The sequence below is a fragment of the Nematostella vectensis genome, chromosome 8 (genome assembly GCF_932526225.1).
Source record: "Nematostella vectensis chromosome 8, jaNemVect1.1, whole genome shotgun sequence".
Lineage (NCBI taxonomy): Eukaryota > Metazoa > Cnidaria > Anthozoa > Actiniaria > Edwardsiidae > Nematostella > Nematostella vectensis.
In genome coordinates this window covers 4,318,740-4,336,918 of record NC_064041.1, presented here as the reverse complement: position 1 = coordinate 4,336,918, position 18,179 = coordinate 4,318,740, and the positions used below count along the sequence as shown (strand labels likewise).

At 39.6% G+C, this 18,179-nt stretch overlaps 1 protein-coding gene across 1 annotated transcript in view; it reads right to left on the bottom strand.

The window, feature by feature from the left end:
• LOC116614588 (adhesion G-protein coupled receptor V1) overlaps positions 1–11,165 on the bottom strand; it is a 32,034-nt gene extending 20,869 nt beyond the window's left edge. The window contains exons 1-3 of the mRNA XM_048731341.1: positions 10,689–11,165; positions 1,678–1,783; positions 1,225–1,454 (exon numbers count right to left, since the gene is read on the bottom strand). Coding sequence (XP_048587298.1) covers positions 1,225–1,454; positions 1,678–1,783; positions 10,689–10,755 — 403 coding nt within the window. The 5' untranslated portion in view covers positions 10,756–11,165. The remainder of the gene's footprint in view (positions 1–1,224; positions 1,455–1,677; positions 1,784–10,688) is intronic.
• Between the last annotated feature and the right edge of the window lie 7,014 nt (positions 11,166–18,179).

The following is an 18,179-nucleotide window of genomic DNA, read 5'->3' as shown; positions in this document are numbered from 1 at the left end:
GTGTGACATAGGGTGTCATGTGTGATGCACATGGTGTAACAGGGTTTTGTGTGTGATGTACATGGTATGACACAGGGTGTCATGTGTGATGCACATGGTGTAACACAGGGTGTCATGTGTGATGCACATGGTGTGACACAGGGTGTCATGTGTGATGCACATGGTGTGACACAGGGTGTCATGTGTGATGCACATGGTGTAACAAAAGGTGTCATGTGTGATGTTCATGGTATGACACAGGGTGTCATGTGTGATGCACAAGGTGTAACACAGGGTGTCATGTGTGATGCACATGGTGTAACTTAGGGTGTCATGTGTGATGTTCATGGTATGACACAGGGTGTCATGTGTGATGCACATTGTGTAACGCAGGGTGTCATGTGTGATGCACATGGTGTAACACATGTTGTCATGTGTGATGTACATTGTGTGACACAGGGTGTCATGTGTGATGCACATGGTGTAACACAGGGTGTCATGTGTGATACACAGTGTGTGACACAGGGTGTCATGTGTGATGCTCATTGTGTCACGCAGGGTGTCATGTGTGATGCACATGGTGTAACACAGGGTGTCATGTGTGATGCACATGGTGTCATGTGTGATGCAAATTGTGTAACTTAGGGTGTCATGTGTGATGCACATGATGTATCACAGGGTGTCATGTGTGATGCACATTGTGTAACACAGGGTGTCATGTGTGATGCACATTGTGTAACTTAGGGTGTCATGTGTGATGCACATTGTGTAATCTAGGGTGTCATGTGTGATGCACATGATGTAACACAGGGTGTCATGTGTGATGCACACGGTGTAACACAGGGTGTCATGTGTGATACACAGTCTGTGACACAGGGTGTCATGTGAGATGCACATTGTGTAACGCAGGGTGTCATGTGTGATACACATGGTGTAACACATGTTGTCATGTGTGATGCACATGGTGTAACTTAGGGTGTCATGAGTGATGCACATTGTGTAACACAGGGTGTCATGTGTGATGCACATGGTGTAACACAGGGTGTCATGTGTGATGCACATGATGTAACACATGGTGTCATGTGTGATGCACATGGTGTAACACAGGGTGTCATGTGTGATGCACATGATGTAACACATGGTGTCATGTGTGATGCACATGGTGTAACACAGGGTGTCATGTGTGATGCACATGGACACAGGGTTTCATATAAAAGACTGCGCATTTTATCATTATCTTCCTACCCTTATCATCTGACGCGATGGTGACCTGAAGCGTTGCTATAGGTCCAATGGTAACAGAGTCGTTCGAACTGATTTTTAGTTGAAAATCTTCGTCGTATTCAACGACATTATCGTCTTTTATGTAAAAGTGAAAAATCTTTTCACTCTCGCCATCTTTAAAAACAATATCTTCATTTTCTTGTATTCCGTAGTCTTTTCCAAACTTTGCAGTAATATCGAGATGAGAAACACTGATAAAAAATTGTGAAAAGAATATTCAAAAGGAGCATTCAAGCCTGACATTTAACATTACGTTAGTTTGACGTATAACATTTTATGGTACACTTATTTATGGTACACTAATTGTATTCTCGACTCCCATAACCTATTAATAAAGTTTGTATTACTAACGTCACAATATTAAGGCCGGAAGATGTCGATCTCTTGATTATATATAAAGTATGTATTACTTACGTCACAATATTAAGGCCGGAAGATGTTGATCTCTTGATTTTTGTCGTGACATCAAATTTTCCTTCATTAACATTCATTGTGCTCTTTTCCCATCCGATATCAACACCTAGAAATGATATCAATAAATATCTGTCAGAATTCACCAATTTGTGCCACCATCAAAAAAAACATAATTACTTGAGAGTTCCCTGGTATCACAGGGGACTGGTAAACACATAAGTGACAGGTACCTACATGTGAGAAAACGCTGACCGGGTTAGTTGGTCGGTATGTTTTGTTTGAAAGATATCAAGAACCTACCCTGGTTCCACAGACCCAAAGTTTCACTACTCACGAGGCGCGAAGCTGCGACACGTAATTAGAGAACAGGAATGAAGGAGACTCTAGAACCAGGATATCAAGAACCGTATACGACCCAGAGACTCTGTTTGGACTATTGGTATGGCGTATTATTATCAACTTGTGTGTTTAGTTCAACATTTTATTTATTATCGTGCTTCCAAATATTGAGATTTCTCTCCACATCGTTGTTCTTTCAAATAAAATCAACACACGTATTTCTTTAATTTCCCCTCAGTCAGACCAGAACATCTCGTTTTAGTCAAATTGCACTTTTAATGGTCTATCATCAAAGCTGCAATCTGATTGGGTGAGCTACTAAATAATAAGATTTAGAATTTATCAACTAGAACTCTATTACAAATCCTGCTTTCTGATTGGCTGAGCTACTAATAGTCTATAATAAGACGAGTTCGAGTTTTCTATAAGTCAATAGATAGTCAACGAGGCTCGTAGTGAGAACAAGTAGTCTAGTTTTAGTAGTCGAGTAGTCTTCTTTTGGTATATAATCCAGTTAATAAATAACCGCTTTTGTCGCGAAAAGCAACACGTGCGATGCACACTTTTTCGCTACTCACTATCTATGGCTCAATAGATAGTGAGTACGGGAGCCAATCAAATTGCGAGATTTGTGATAGTATGTGAATGGATTTATACTAAATAGTGATAGAAGAAGAGTAGCGAAATGCTCGGAAAAATGGCAGGCGCAATCGCAATTTGCTGAAACTAGCGACGACACTTTTTAACTGACTTATTAAATAATGCTATCCAAGAAAAAGAAAGGCACCCTGATATGGAAAGAGGATCTTCAACTGTAAGAAAACAACTGAAAACGTTAAATTAATGCGATTTTCAAGTTGTTCAACTCTTCAGCGGGAAATCCCCGAGAAATGTAACATTTTTATTGATTTTATTTACAGTTAGTTTACACTTTGCAGAATGGTTTTTAAAGTTAACCAAAGTTCAGTTGACAAATAGAAGACATGAATCAGGCGCGTACCCAGGATTGGCCGAGGGGGGGGGGGGGGGTGCGCAGTCATAGGTATCATATGGAAAAAGCATAGTATTTGAAGATTGCTTAATACGAAATGACCCATTTTTGGCCAAAAGGGGGGGGGGGTGGAATGTTTATTTAAAAGCAAAAGACCATGATCTTGATTATTTTTTGTCTTAATTGGTGAACAATTAGACCTCTGGGCATCTCGGACTATGATTTTGAATAAAAACCATCCCGGCTTCGGCCTCATAGTCAAATCGGCCTCGAGTTCCAATTGTTAAATAGCCTGTCAGTTTCACCACCCTAATGGCCCCAAATTCGGGCTCGTTAACAATTATTAAAATAACACTACAACAATACGTATATGTTATTTACCAGCTGGGAGGTCCGTATTCTGACCGAGGTCAGAATATGAGTAGAAAGGATATAATATGAGTCTCACTATGAGTATATTGCCCAGGGTCAGATCATACGGTCACGGGCTCAGTGGTTTGAACAGGGTGAAAAAAATAACAAATACTTTTTACAACTGGAAAAAACTAATTATGATAAATCTGTTATAAGGAAAATTCATGTAACAGAAGATGAAACAACAGAGGATTCTGAAATAATTATGGCGGAGTTGAACAAGTTTTATTCGTCTCTCTACAAAAAGTCGTCATCGCCCCTGCAGGACTCCTTTAAGAAAAAATTTCTGCTTAATCCCAACATTCCTAAAATTCCTGAATCACTCAAGGAAAAATGTGAAGGTGAAATTTCGAATAACGAGTGTTTGCATGTTTTGAACACATTTGATAATGGCCGATCCCCTGGTATGGATGGTTTATCGATTGAGTTTTACAAAGCCTTTTGGCCTGTCATAGGAAATTTAGTGGTTAAGTGTCTAAATTATCCATACAGCCATGGAGAGCTATCCACATCCCAGAAACAGGCTGTATTAAAGCTTATAGCTAAAAAGGATAGGGACAGAACGTTTATTCCATACTGGAGACCAATTTCTTTATTAAATGTAGATGTTAAAATCGCTTCAAAGGTGTTAGCCAAACGTATAGAACCGATACTTCCGTTAATCGTACATTCAAATCAAACTGCGTATGTAAAGGGTAGAAAGTTATTTGACAGTGTAAGAGTTATTGATTAATTTTATACACTAGAGACTGGTTTATTGGTAGCAATTGATTTTGAAAAGGCATTTGATTCATTGGATTGGAGCTTTCTTACAGGGGCTTTAATAGCTTTTAATTTTGGGTCCTCCTTTGTTAGCTGGGTGAAAACGTTTTACTGCAACATCCAAAGTTGTATAATGAATAATGGATTTTCCTCGGCTATGCTTGACCTAGAAAGAGGTGTACGTCAAGGCTACCCTTTATCGCCATATCTCTTTATTCTGGCTTTGGAGATCTTGGCAATAAATATACGGCACAAGGACGACATAAGAGGCTTTGACATTGGGGATGAACATATTAAGTGCACTTTGTATGCAGATGATATGACAGTTTTTGTTAAAGATGTAGCCTCGTATAACTCTCTTATGAATCTTCTGGAGCAGTTTAGTGTTTGCTCAGGTTTAAAGGTAAATAAGGATAAGTTAGAAGCTCTTAACTTGGGAGACCCACTAGTTTCTAACAGGCTCATAATAGATGTGAAACATTTAGATAAACCAATGAAGATTTTAGGTGTTTACTTCACCTACGATCAAAAACGGTCATATAAGTTAAATTTTGATGACACTCTTGAATCCTTAAAAAATCCATCTGTGTCTGGAAATGGAGAAATCTAACACTGGGCGGATACAGGTGGTGAAATCTTTTGTTATACCTAAATGCCTTCATAGGGCCTTTCTTTTATCGTTACATGAGGATTTCATTAAGGAAGTAAATAGCATAATATATCAGTTTATTTGGAATGGGAACGACAAGGTCAAAAGACGGGCTCTTGTTGGAGTATTTAAGGATGGTGGCCTTAAAATGACAGATTTGAAAACCTTAATAATGTCTCAGAAAGTGGTGATGTTAAAAAGATATTTGGATGAAGAAGATAATGCTGACTGGAAAACGTTTTTAAACCTTTTTCTAGCTCCTGTTGGCGGTGCATACATCTTAGGCTGTAGATTTCATATTTCAAAACTCCCATTAAGGAATATCCCACACTTTTATTTACAGAGTTTAGAGGAATGGTCAAAACTTAATAGACAGGAAGTTGACACAAGGGAAGAAGCTTTAGAGCAAGTGATCTGGAATAATGAAGAGATTTGTGTTCAAAAACAATCTTGTTATTATAAGGAATATATACAATTAGGTATCCATAGAGTTGTAGATATATGAAAAGCACGGGACAACTATTAACATGGAATGACCTTCAGGCTAGAGGATTAAGGTCAGGTGATTTTCTCAAATGGCTTGGCCTATTAAATGCAATACCGAAAAAGTGGACTTGTATGATAAAGGGTCAGGTTTTTAAGAGCTACTTGTTTTTCAAGAGGCCCCAATCCCAACCTTATATCTTAGCAGTAAATGGATAAATGCATTAGATATTACTGCCAAATTAGTGTACAATCATACTATCTCTAAAATGCTGGTGACACCCACAGCACAGACAAGGTATAATCTTGACTATCCTGAGAACGATTTTGACTGGGAAGAGATTTACTTGCTGCCCTTCCGTGTTGCGATAGATACATATTCACGTGCGTTTCAGTTCAAGATTTTACATTGTATTCTCTTGACTAATAAGAAGTTATTTAAGATCGGTATTGTGAACTCGCCCGTCTGTTCTTTTTGCGAGGCTGAAGACGAGACTCTAGAACATCTTTTTTGCCACTGTAACTATGTGCGCCTTTTTTGGCTTGAAGTCATAAAATGGATGGAACAGTGTCATTTATGCTCTGATGATTTCTTGTTAGCAGATCAGTATATTCTTTTTGGTCTCTGGGATTCTGGTATAAATGATTTCATGATCATTAACCATCTAATACTTATAGCAAAGCAATGCATATACTTTTGTAGAAAAAAAAAACTTCCAAATGATCAATTTTTCAGATCACTAGTTTATAGAGTGCACAAAATTGAAAGTCATATCAGTAAACAGAAAAATAATGTAATAACCCACTTGAAAAAATGGGAGAAACTGGCCTCTTGTGAAAGGGAAGTAGAAAGTGTAATGTATCTGTAAAGTAATGTAATAGACTGTAAGTTGTAATGTTTAATGTGAATTGTAAATGGAATGTTAAAAAGAGAAATAAAGAGTGATAAACAAATAAAAAAAATGACCGAGGTCTTGAAAATACTGACCATGGCCGAAGGCCGAGGTCAGTGTTTTCAAGGCCGAGGTCACTGTATTTCATGGTACGGACCGACCCTTAGCTGGGAAATAACATATTTATTTTTTTCCTCTATAGATTTTCCAACTTTGTTTACCTTATGGACTTATGAATGCACGAGGCGAGGTTTCGCTTCTGACTTTCGTCAATGTTCGTGAAGATTTTGTTCGCTCATGATCATTCAATAAACTCCATTTTGTATTTCCACACAACGCCTTTTATCCTCCAGAAATACAGAACCTCCAAAGAAGACATTATCTGAGTTTTGACCAACAATTTTGTAAAATAATTTAGTCCAAATGGATACGTCATTCTCAACTCAAATTGATCGTAGAAATGTCTTCTTTCGCTTTAATCCTCCTCAGAGGATAAGCTATATTCACTAAAGAACTTTTCTTGAATGTGGATACGTTAAGCTGGTTATCCAGGTAATAAATTCCTATAGTGATTTGTTGTTTTTCTTCGTATGAAGAGACGATTTGCTGTTTTTTCTATCCCAAATAAACTTTCAGCAAACTTGAAATTGTCGCGCGCGTTGCAAAATCATTATGGCGGGAAATTGTCAAAGCACAGGGAGTTTGAAGCCGATTTTTCGTAAAATCAATGATTCTTGATAAAATATCAAATAAAATGCCGTTTATAACTTCGGGAGTAAAACTCCAGTTTTCGATGGTCATTTTGGGGTCATTTAACAAATCAACTCACTATTTCGAGCTTTGGAGGTATGCGGTCCGGTATCGCGGGGTCCTAATCGTAGGATACCGGACCTCACGAGAGCCAATCAGAGAACGCGATTTGATGGATACCGGACCCCGAAAAAAATGAAGAGATAGTAAGCTACCAAGTCTAACCCCATTCAACCAAATTTAGTGCAACAAGTTCAAAAGTATGGTTTTATGCAGGCATGATTGATTTTGAGCATAGCAGTACGGTATGAGTACCAAGCATTATACCGACATGATTCTAGAATCATTATAGTGGGATCATGGGGGGGGGGGGGGTAATCAAATACCTAGTAAATTTTACAGCGAGTTATCATTTTGAAATTGATTTCAATTCAAATGATGTAAATTAACAATTTTATAAGTTACATCGGGCCTTAGAACTTGGTTTCGTGTAGGATTCACTCTTTTTCTAGAAGAAACTATTTTTAAAGAACGCCCAGTCGCTGAGATTTCACCAAATTTTAAAAACATGTCGAGGCTAAGATAGCAGCAATATATTGTTTTGTTAGTCTGAAGCGTTCTAAAATGCAGAATCAAAATGTGTTCATAATAACAACCTTAAATAATATTGCTTTAATAGTTCTTTGGGTTTGTGTCGTCAGCAAAAAAATGTTAAATTTAAGAGCAAAAAATGTTAAATTTAAGAGCTCAAACTCCAGTACACGTGAACTTTTGAATTACTTTAGAAATAATATGCTTTTCTGAGAAGAATCACTGCTTCAAATGTTCAAATATCATAGTCCTAGTTTTCTGTTAGCCACGACGACCCTGTTTTCTTTTCTATTGTTTTAGGTATCTTAGGCTAAGTTCAAAAGCCGTATTATCCATGAGCCGTATTCAATGCAACTGCATGCAAATGAAGATGAAACAATCGATTTCATTCTTTTGCATGCATTTGCACTGAATACGGCTCACAGGCGCGTACACGGGGGGGTGCGCAGGGTGCGCGCGGTGCCCCCCCCCCCCCCCCCCAGCCAATCCTGGGTACGCGCCTCGCTCATGGATAATACGACATTTGAACTTAGCCAAAAAATGTAGAATCTACCCTGTTCGACGGCGCCCGATCTTTTGGCCAGTTGGCTTTTTTTTTTTTGTCGTCCACAATATCAGGTTGAAGACTTGAAAACAACTCCTGTTGACAGATTGTGTCTCGATTAGGTCACCTTTTTTGCCAAACTCTGCCGACTGTCGGGCATATAGCCACCGCAAATATATTAGAGCCCGCCAAAACGTTTGCATTTTTTGAATCAGATTGGCTTGCCCTTTATCAACAAATCTAGAATAATTTGAACTTAGTAGGTCGACAATTTACTGGGTTATTTGAATAAATTGGAAACTGTCGGGCATTTAGTCCATTGAGGACCTTTCCCGACTGCCGGGCATATAGCCACTGCGTAATATATTACAGCCCGCTGCTCTAAGCCAATGAGAGGACGAGTAAATTGCAGCGAGCCAATCAGAAGGAAGCAGAAATTACCGCAATTCATTCAAACCGCTCGTCGTATTGCTTGCCTTCTGGTTGTGTATTGATACCTACAAAGCACTACAAAAAATAACAGGGAAATATGTCTGAGCACGACTCACAATCTTCTCAACTCGAAGCTTTTAAAAATGGAAGAACATTCTTTTCCCACAAATAATAAGAAACAACATCCTGGGCGATGAAAAAATTCACGAAGCGAAATTTTGAATGTGATTTTCACAGCATCAGCTACTCGGAGGCATTTTATGTCGTTTTCTATGCTGAAGTCAAAACAAAAGACAAGACGGACCTCTCGCCGAGTGCCCTTAAGGGTATTAGGGCTGCAATTCATCGCACAATAACCAGCCAGCCATTCGCTCGTACTATAAATATCTATAATGGCTAAATGAGGGGTAGCCGCGTATGTATTATGCATTCTGGTGTGCCTTTTTGTTTGCCCTCTTTGTTTTCTGTACACAGCTAAAACTTCAGCCTTCCCGTAGAAAGAAATTTCGCGTGTGACCCGCTAGGCCCGCTCTCACTCTCAAGGTCTTGAAAATGCTAAGGTCTTGAGAATGACCCGTAGTTTGTCGTTTTCTTTAATCATCTAAGCAAATAACACCTTATAAATAAAAGTAAATAAACACAATTCTTTCCTTGTTTAACAATTCTTGCGATTGTTTTTTATTTGGTTTTATTATTCCGACGCTTTCCGTTCTGTGTACAGTCAAGAGAGCAAGTCTCGCATCCCGTGCCCTAAAACTCCCGCTCAAGGTCTTAAAAAAAAAAATGAGCGGTAGATTGTTTTGCTCTTTAAAAACCCAAGAAAATGACATGTTAGCAAATAAACATAATTCTAGTTTGTTTTGAAACAAGAAGCGATTGATGTTTCTTTCACCCGACGCTTCCCGCTGTTTGTGTACAGACCATCAATTCGAGCATTTTTTTTTTCAGCCTAAAGAAGTTTAGCATTGCGTGCCTTCAAACTCCCGCATGCCGGGCCCCATGCATGCGAGACTTCGCGAGTTCGTAGTGTGACAAAGTGCTCGAAATAGACTGTACACAAAACGGAAGGTGTCGGAATAATAAAACCAAATAAAAAAAACTATCGCAAGGATTGTTAAACAAGGAAAAAAATGTGGTTATTTACTTTTAATAATAAGGTGTTATTTGCTTGGAGAATAACAACTACGGGTCATTTTCAAGACCTTAGCATTTTCAAGACCTTGAGCGTGAGAGCAGGCCTCACGCGAAACTCCTATCTACGGGAATGCTGAGGTTTTATGCACTAGTCAATTGAAACTCCGGCCCCCGAACCCCGGGACATAGGGGGGAATGTAACATTTGAAAAAACCGTGCTGTTACAATCCCCACCCCTATTGAAATGAATGTAAGTTTTTCATCTTGACCCGAAATACTTCTGCACAGGCTGTCATGCCAAACTGTCACTCAACCAGTCGCCCAACAAAAAAAACCCGAAACCCCAATTTTTATTTGCTCAAATAGTTAAATATATACGGAAAAATGATATACTGAAAGAAGAAAAAAAGTTTGATAGTAGAAGTTTGTTTATTTTCTCGTTATAGCCGTAAAAATATTTCAAAATGGCGCTTTTTACCGTAAAAATAGGCAAACAGTGTCTTCTAGTTCGATCTCTTAAAATTTGATTTGTTTTAAACGTTAGCTACTACGGGTTATTGTTTAGGAGATCGGAGTTTGGCAGCCAGACACAAAGAACTTAATTTTCTAGGCACTATATTTGGAGAATTAAGAGTTGTGGTTTTTCCTCGCGCCGCGCGATCAGTAAAAACGCGTCAAATGTACGCCCTTCTGTTGTGAAAACAAGGTCGGTTACCCCCATTTTTTATAACATTTTTTGAAAGCCCATAACTTCAATATTGTTTATGCCAAGTTTTAAAATATTCTGTGTAGTAGAACTATTTCAAGGGAATTACCATATAAATGTTTTTGCGCTGAATGCTCTGAATGCTCGCTGCGCTCGGGCTTAAATGAGCTCGAGTCGGGCCCAAAACATATTTACGCCCTCGAACATCAACTGTATTGTTTTAATATATATTTTTAAAGTCGGAAAAAAATCGCGACAGAAAAAAGCCCCCTCCCCTCTTTTTAAATCCTAGATCCGCCACTGCATTCATCGCTCTTTTTTACCTGTAGCAAAGCGTCCCCAAACTAGAAGCATCACTGAAAACGACAGCATGTTCCACGGTCCGTCCATCTCTTACAGACTGGCGAGGCGATCACCAAGAACTACTCACTACTTTTTATTTTGACTAGTTAATTGTCAATCGACCCCCTGTGGCAAATACTTAGGAAAAGCATGGAAAGAATAGAATAATAAGTTGCTTTGCGTAGGTCTTGAGTCGAGAATTTTTTGCTTGGTATGGAAATGTTGTTGGCGTAAAACTTGAGTTTCTTTTTCCCTTTTCCTGTCCGTGTGTATGCAGCTCAAGCGAGTATTTACATGTAATGATAGAACAGAATTCCAATTTCGTAATTAACGTTGATTGTCACGGACTAGTTGACATGATTAAAACAAATAATTTTCGTTTGTAATAGGAGCTGTTTTGCAGTAAAAATTCCTACCATTACTAGTGACACATTTTGTGACTCTTCGAATCTCTTTTTTTAAACTAAATGTCTTCCATGTTTTGTGAAGAACTTACTGAGGCATGGTTTCCTGCTGATTTTCCTGCTGAGTTTCTCATACATTCCTTCGTAAAAGAGCGAGACAAGCTTACAAAGAAAAGCTGGTAAAGCAATTGACGGGTATACACTGTAAAACATATTAATTTATACGGGTATATATTGTATGTAGACTGTAAGGGTGAGATAATGGACGCAAGTGTTCTATGAGATTTAGGGCACGAATTATCAAAAATAATGGAGTGCGCAACACGAGCAGATTTTTGTTAATGAGTGCCCTAAATTCCATAGAACACGAGCGGACATTAGAGTGGTTTTCAAAAACCCGTGAAATACTTTTTAGTTTATTTAGTATACTGATACACTGTTATGTCTTTGTTCTCTTTTGTTTTTGCTTGACTATTACGTTTTAACAATTACATTTTGTTGCATGGGATTTTGAAAACCACTCTATCTAACTTTCTTAGAAAATTAACACTGCCACGAGATTTTCAAAATGATTTTATACTAGATGTCACTGGCAAATTAACATCTTATTTAAATAATATCTTACTGTCGAAGGCCATTGTATGGTTGTCAACAAATTTTCAACATCATTCAGACAATACTGACACGTCAGACAATACCGACACGTCAGACAATACTGACACGTCAGACAATACCGACACGTCAGACAATACCGACACGTCAGACAATACCGACACGTCAGACAATACTGACACGTCAGACAATACTGACACGTCAGACAATACCGACACGTCAGACAATACCGACACGTCAGACAATACCGACACGTCAGACAATTCTGACACGTCAGACAATACTGCACGTCAATTGTGTGCGAATAAAACTAGATTTCTCGCTGCTGGAATTCTTGCCCTCGCTGCAAGACCACAGGTAGCCCAGCCAATGTTTGCTTGTTCGTAGCTCGGAATTCGGCTGTTCTGAGAGAGGACGAGTAAAGCGTTTTTTTGTGTGAAATGTTGTCAATAAAATTGCCTTAGAACTTAAAACATGCCTTGTGGTTGTCAAATTCACGTGTAATACACGATTTGGGGGGGTTTCTTAACGGGATTTATGACTTCTCTCCCCCTACTAAGGAAAGAAACAAGGTTGGAGGCGCCATTTTCGGTAGCACTCAAATACCGTCGAAATTCGAGAGGAAAAAACAACAAACAAAATATTTTTATCTCGCAGACCTATGCCAGGGTACACTTACATTCAATATGTGGCAAAACATCCGAGCTAAACTAATAATAATGAGTTTAATTCAACCTTTCGCAGTATAGACTGGATTACAGGTGAGTCAGAGATACAAGTAAGCACTATAATAAAGTACAATTAATCAATGTAATCAGCATATTTAACAGTAATGAACTCATTGAAACGACTCGTTTTATTAGGCCTCTGATACGATTTATATTTAGACCTGAGATTAAAACCTGGATCATGCGTAATGCGACGCCCTTTAATGATAGGAAAAAGAGGATTCTCTGGTTTGATTCTGGAAACGAATCGCTGGCATGCGATATTTCTTCGCTCGTGCAACGTTGGAAGGTTTGCAAGCGTGAGTGAGCCCTCAAACCTACTACCTGGGAAAGCGATCTTGAGCGCACGCCTCTGAACATTCTCTAGGGCGTCAGACAGATAATTTGGAAGGTTCGCAAAGGCTGCAGACGCATATTCAATGACCGATCTGATAAGTGACCGGTAGACTGTTATCAGCTCTATGGCATCCAGGCCGCATTTCTTAAGTACTCTTAGAGCATAAAGCCTTTTGTTAGCCTTCTTAATTATGAAGTCGCAGTGCGCAACCCATGTCAAGTCACACGATATGAGAACGCCAAGCAGCTTGAACGACTGCACCCGATCGATGGTATTGCCGCCACGGCCATGGGCTGCCAACTGCAACTATCATAGTTTAAGAAGCTAAGGGACATTTCTTTGCACTTTGATGGATTAAGGCGCATGTTATTCTTTAGGGCATATGCTTGAATGTCGTTAACAATGTGTTCTAGGAGGGATGGTGAGTTCCTAGGTACCACCTCAAGAACAGTCAAATCGTCCACGAACTTAGCCCGCGGGGGCCACGTCCTGACCAAGTCATTGACCATTACACAGAAGAGAATGGGCCCAAGCCTGGTACCCTGGGGGATTCCCCCGTTAAGTAGTTGCGAGGAAGATGTTTTACCATCGAGGCAAACAGACTGCGAACGCCCTTGTAGAAAGGCTGCAACCCAGTGCCGTTTCAACATAACGTGATCTTAACTTATCTAGTAAGATGTGATGGTCAATTAAATCGAATGCTTTTCTGAAATCAGCGAAAAAGAGTCTAACCGAGCAATTGCCGAGATCAAGGGCCTCAAGCATAAGGTGTAGAATATAGACAATAGCCTGTTCGGTAGACTTAGACGCAACTGCAAACTGCTTACTATCTATTTTATCTAGGACAGCGGGGAGCATTCTCGAAAGTGTTAGTCCTTCCATGATCTTGGCGACTTGTGACGTTAGGGAGATAAGTCTCACATCGTTTTCCACGGTCTTGGCATGCTTGGACTTAGGGAGAGGACGTGCGATAGCAGACTTTAGAGGAGATGGGAAGAAGCCATCAGTTAGCGAGCTGTTGTAATTGTATGACCGGAGCAAGTTCGAAGGAGAAGGTCTTCAGGATGGTATTGGGAATTCCATCGGGACCGGGTGCTTTTTTTTATCTTGGTGGCAGATAGGGCTCGCTCAACCTCCGGGATGGTGGCAAGTAACCTAGCAGGGACTTCATCGACTTGAAAGGATGCCACATCGCCAGTAGTTAGAGGGGGGAGGTCATAGGTCAGCCCGACAAAGAAGGAATTCATCCTGTTACACAGAGACTCGAGTAGGGTCGGATTCACTTGTGACAAGGAGCTGATCGTACCACTTTCCGTTGCGACAGGAGCCACCAGACAAAGCTTTACCCTCCTTCCACCAACGACTGATGTTAGACTCTTTGAGGGCCTCAACCTTTCTCTCATAGGTGCACTTACAAGATTTAATTAGCCGCTGAACCTTATTACGGGGGGGGGCCTTGCCACCCCTTGAGAAGGCTCGTTGCCTTTTAGAAATAGCGTGTTTAATCTGATGTGTAATCCAGGGTTTATCCGAGGGAGATGCGTGGATAGTAGTGATAGGAAAGTACTTATTGAATGCTTCCGTCAGAGTACTGTGGAAGAGCTCGAATTTCTCCTTACACGAGGTCATGAGGAACAATTCATCCCACGAGTGAGCAGTTAACTATTTTCCCTGGCCGCTAGCCGTATTTTAAAACAAGAAAGTAGCCACAAGCTTTCTTTGACCGACGCCGTTGTACGATTAGTTACGCTTGACCGCGCTGGGAAGGAGCACAGGTAGCCCAGGCAATGGTTGCTTGTTCGTAGCTCGGAACTCGGCTGATCTGAGAGGGGACGAGTAAAGCGTTTTTTGTAGAATGTTAACAATAAAATTAAGGCATGTTCTAAGTTTTAAGGCAATTTTATTGACAACATTCTACAAAAAACGCTTTACTCGTCCCCTCTCAGCAGAACAGCCGAATTCCGAGCTACGAACAAGCAACCGTTGCCTGGGCTACCTATGGCAAGACTTGAAGCCAAAGCGCTTGATTTTTCCGTTCCCGGAAAAGAAAGCGCGCGGTTCTAAAAACCATTCGGCGAAAGAAATAAAGCAAAGAAAAACACGAGAAGAAAAGGATAAACTGAGGTCTTAAGGTGTTGTTTCTTTTCTTCCATCGCTGAAATTTGTGAACATATTATTAGTAAACAATTAACGTTGTATTTTTGCTTTCTTTATTTTTGTCTAGGATGTAAAACAGTTGAGGATTTTGAATAGAGTGGTTTTCAAAATCCCTTGAAACAAAATGTAATTGTTAAAGTGTAATAGTCAAGCCAGCACAAAAGAGAACAAAGACATTGCAGTGTATTAGTACTAAATAAACTAAATAGTATTTCACGGGATTTTGAAAATCACTCTCACAGGGACATTTAAGTGAAGTTTGTAGTTAGAAATATTTTAGTAGTCATCTACTTAGTGAATAGTTTTTCCTAAGTTGCAACTTTGTTTTCATTGTTTTCGCCAGGAAAACAATTCACTACAAGTAGATAACCACTAATTACTAGCTACATTCCCCACTAATTCCCTATTGTTCAATGCCCTCGCCGCTTGACACCTTAATTTCTTTTAGATTTAGGGGTGTGAAATGGGGGGAGCTGATTGGTCGAGTGGCAGTGATCATTTTCTAATTTCATCTTAATGTACAGTTTAGTTCCTTAAATCATAAAACATATTCAGCACTAGATAATTCCATGTAGGTGAGAAACTTTTAAAAGCATCTCATGACGTGATCCAGGCCCGTACCCAGGATGTTTTTTTTTTGGGGGATGGGGGTAGGAGTGGGTGCGAAATCAGAATTTTTTTTTTTTTGGGGGGGGGGGGGAGAGTTCTCTAATTAAAATCTTACCAGCTCCGAAAAAACAAAAAGGTTTTTTCATGTCTTTGTAGTTTCTCCACGGGACGTTTATTGTCGGATTTTGCTACAAAAAAAGTCTGACTTATGGATTGATGACATACCGAAGTGACCTTGCTTATGCTTTATAGTTACTTTATAGTTACTATAGTTAGTCGGGTCGAGCTAGCAGGCAAATGTAATCAGGCGTTCCTCGTGCAGCCGAGAGGAACTGGTCACAACTGAATCTTGGGCTACCTTTGTTTAGTCCAGCGGTATCGCGCACTAAGATACGGCACCTTCAATTTTTCTCTGCTGTCCTTTTGGTATTACTACTTTTTTCTCAAAAACATTTATTTATTGATCTATATTTGTTAGCACATGCTGCAAGAAGTTTATTTTTATCATTATGTTTCAATGATACACGCGCTGCAAGACGTTTGTTTTTATTGTTAAGATCCATTGATCTATATTATTTGTGAACACGTTCTACAAGAAGTTGATGTTTATCGCTAGGATCCATGGACTTGCATTTTTGAGCACATGCTGTCAGTAGTTGTTTTTTTTTATCTGTAGGGTCCATTGATTTATATTATAACAAGTTTTCTGTGTGGATTCAGTTTTTTCTTATCATGTTCCATTTTCTTGAAATTGTCTTTCTTTTTATTGTTGATTACTTGTTTTTGTTGAACTAAATTATGTTTTCTTAAAACGTTTTGTCGTTGATTATTCATTATTTGACAAGTGCATTGTAGAAAGAGTATTAATTCTCAGATGCTATTGTCAACAGGAAAGAATTGTATCTCTAAATTGTATCCTTAAATATGGGAATTACCATTTAGAGACCCTGTATAACTTTCATTATAATTAGGCTCATAATTGATGTCCAGGTCCGGGTTCCTAGAAATCAGGTTAACGCTAACCCAGAGATTAATAAGGTTGTTATCCAATCAAATGTCTGGGTAACCATATTTATCCGTGGATAAGCGCTAACCTGCTTTCGAGGAACCGGGCACTGTACTGCCAATATAAAACTAGCCTACCTATGAAGAATGGACAGGAGTTAACCTTGGCACAACGTCTAGTTTATACAAATAGCACGTCTATTGACAACGGAAAGTGGACTTTCGTCCGTTGTGGGGGGATGCGTTCGCACCCCCTGTCTACGGGCCTGTGATCTGTGCATCAATAGAGACTGCATGAACTCCGGGGAATTTTTGGTTTTGTATCAGACTAGACTTTGTTACCTTAAGTAATGTCAAGCCGGATAACACAAAATAGAAAGAAAATAGTCCCCCAGAGTCCCAGCTTCGCAACAATCCTTCTTTTGTCATTGTTTCAAAATACCGTGGTTACTTCAAAATGAAACAAGCAAAATACCACAACAACGGTGGTTCACACGCCCTTTGGGTGAGCTAACTTCTTTTCCGCATGCCTGCGCTTGAAAAGGTTTGGGGTCTTTGTGTTGGGCGACTGGTTTGGGACCTCGCCAAAATGTCATTTTATTTTGTGTTGGGCGACTGATTTGGGACCTCGCCAAAATGTCATTTCATTTTGTGTTGGGCGACTGGTTTGGGACCTCGCCAAAATTTCATTTCATTTTGTGTTGACTGGTTTGGGACCTCAACAAAATTTCATTTCATTTTGTGTTGGGCGACTGGTTTGGGACCTCGCCAAAATGTCATTTCATTTTATGTTGAGCGACTGGTTTGGGACCTCGCTAAAATGTCATTTCATTTTGTGTTGAGCAACTTGTTTGGGACCTCGCCAAAAGTTCATTTCATTTGGTGTTGGGCGACTGGTTCGGGACCTCGCCAAAATGTCATTTCATTTTGTGTTGGGCGACTGGTTTGGTACCCTGGGTACCCTGGCGCTCCTCGTAGTCAGTAGAGGGCGCATAGTAAACAAACGAAGCTCGAGACTCTTGTACCCAGGGTACTGGTTTGGAACCTCGCCATTAATTTTCTTGTAATTTTATTGCATGCAGAAGGACGGTTAAGGACCTCGCAAAAATTTTCATTTAATTTCTTGTTGGGCTACTAGTTGGGAACTTCGCCATTATATTTACCGTTACCGTTGTCCATGTTACCCACGCCACTATAGTGTACCTTAGTGTGCCTAGTCTACCATTACTTCTGCTTATGGTACTTTTGCCCCTGTTTAACAAATTAGATTCCTACCCTTGTTACGGTTGTTCACAAACAGATTTGCTGCGGGAGAAACGGGCATGGTGTATGGAAGTATGGGAAAACATGGGAGTAAGTAGGTGAGTTGTGGGTATTTAGATTTATAGTATTTTGAATTATGAATTCTTTGGATGGTTTATAGTGGTTCATAATTATCATTACCATATATGGCGGCCCCCAGCTTATCATTTAAAGCCGCATTGTCACCAGTTTACTTCCGGTCGATTACCTAACAATATCCGATGATTTTTAACTGAAAACGCGAAAAATATTTCAAAATATTGAAAGCAGTGTGTCTATTGGAAGTTTCTTTGAGGATGTGATTGATAATTATGAGCG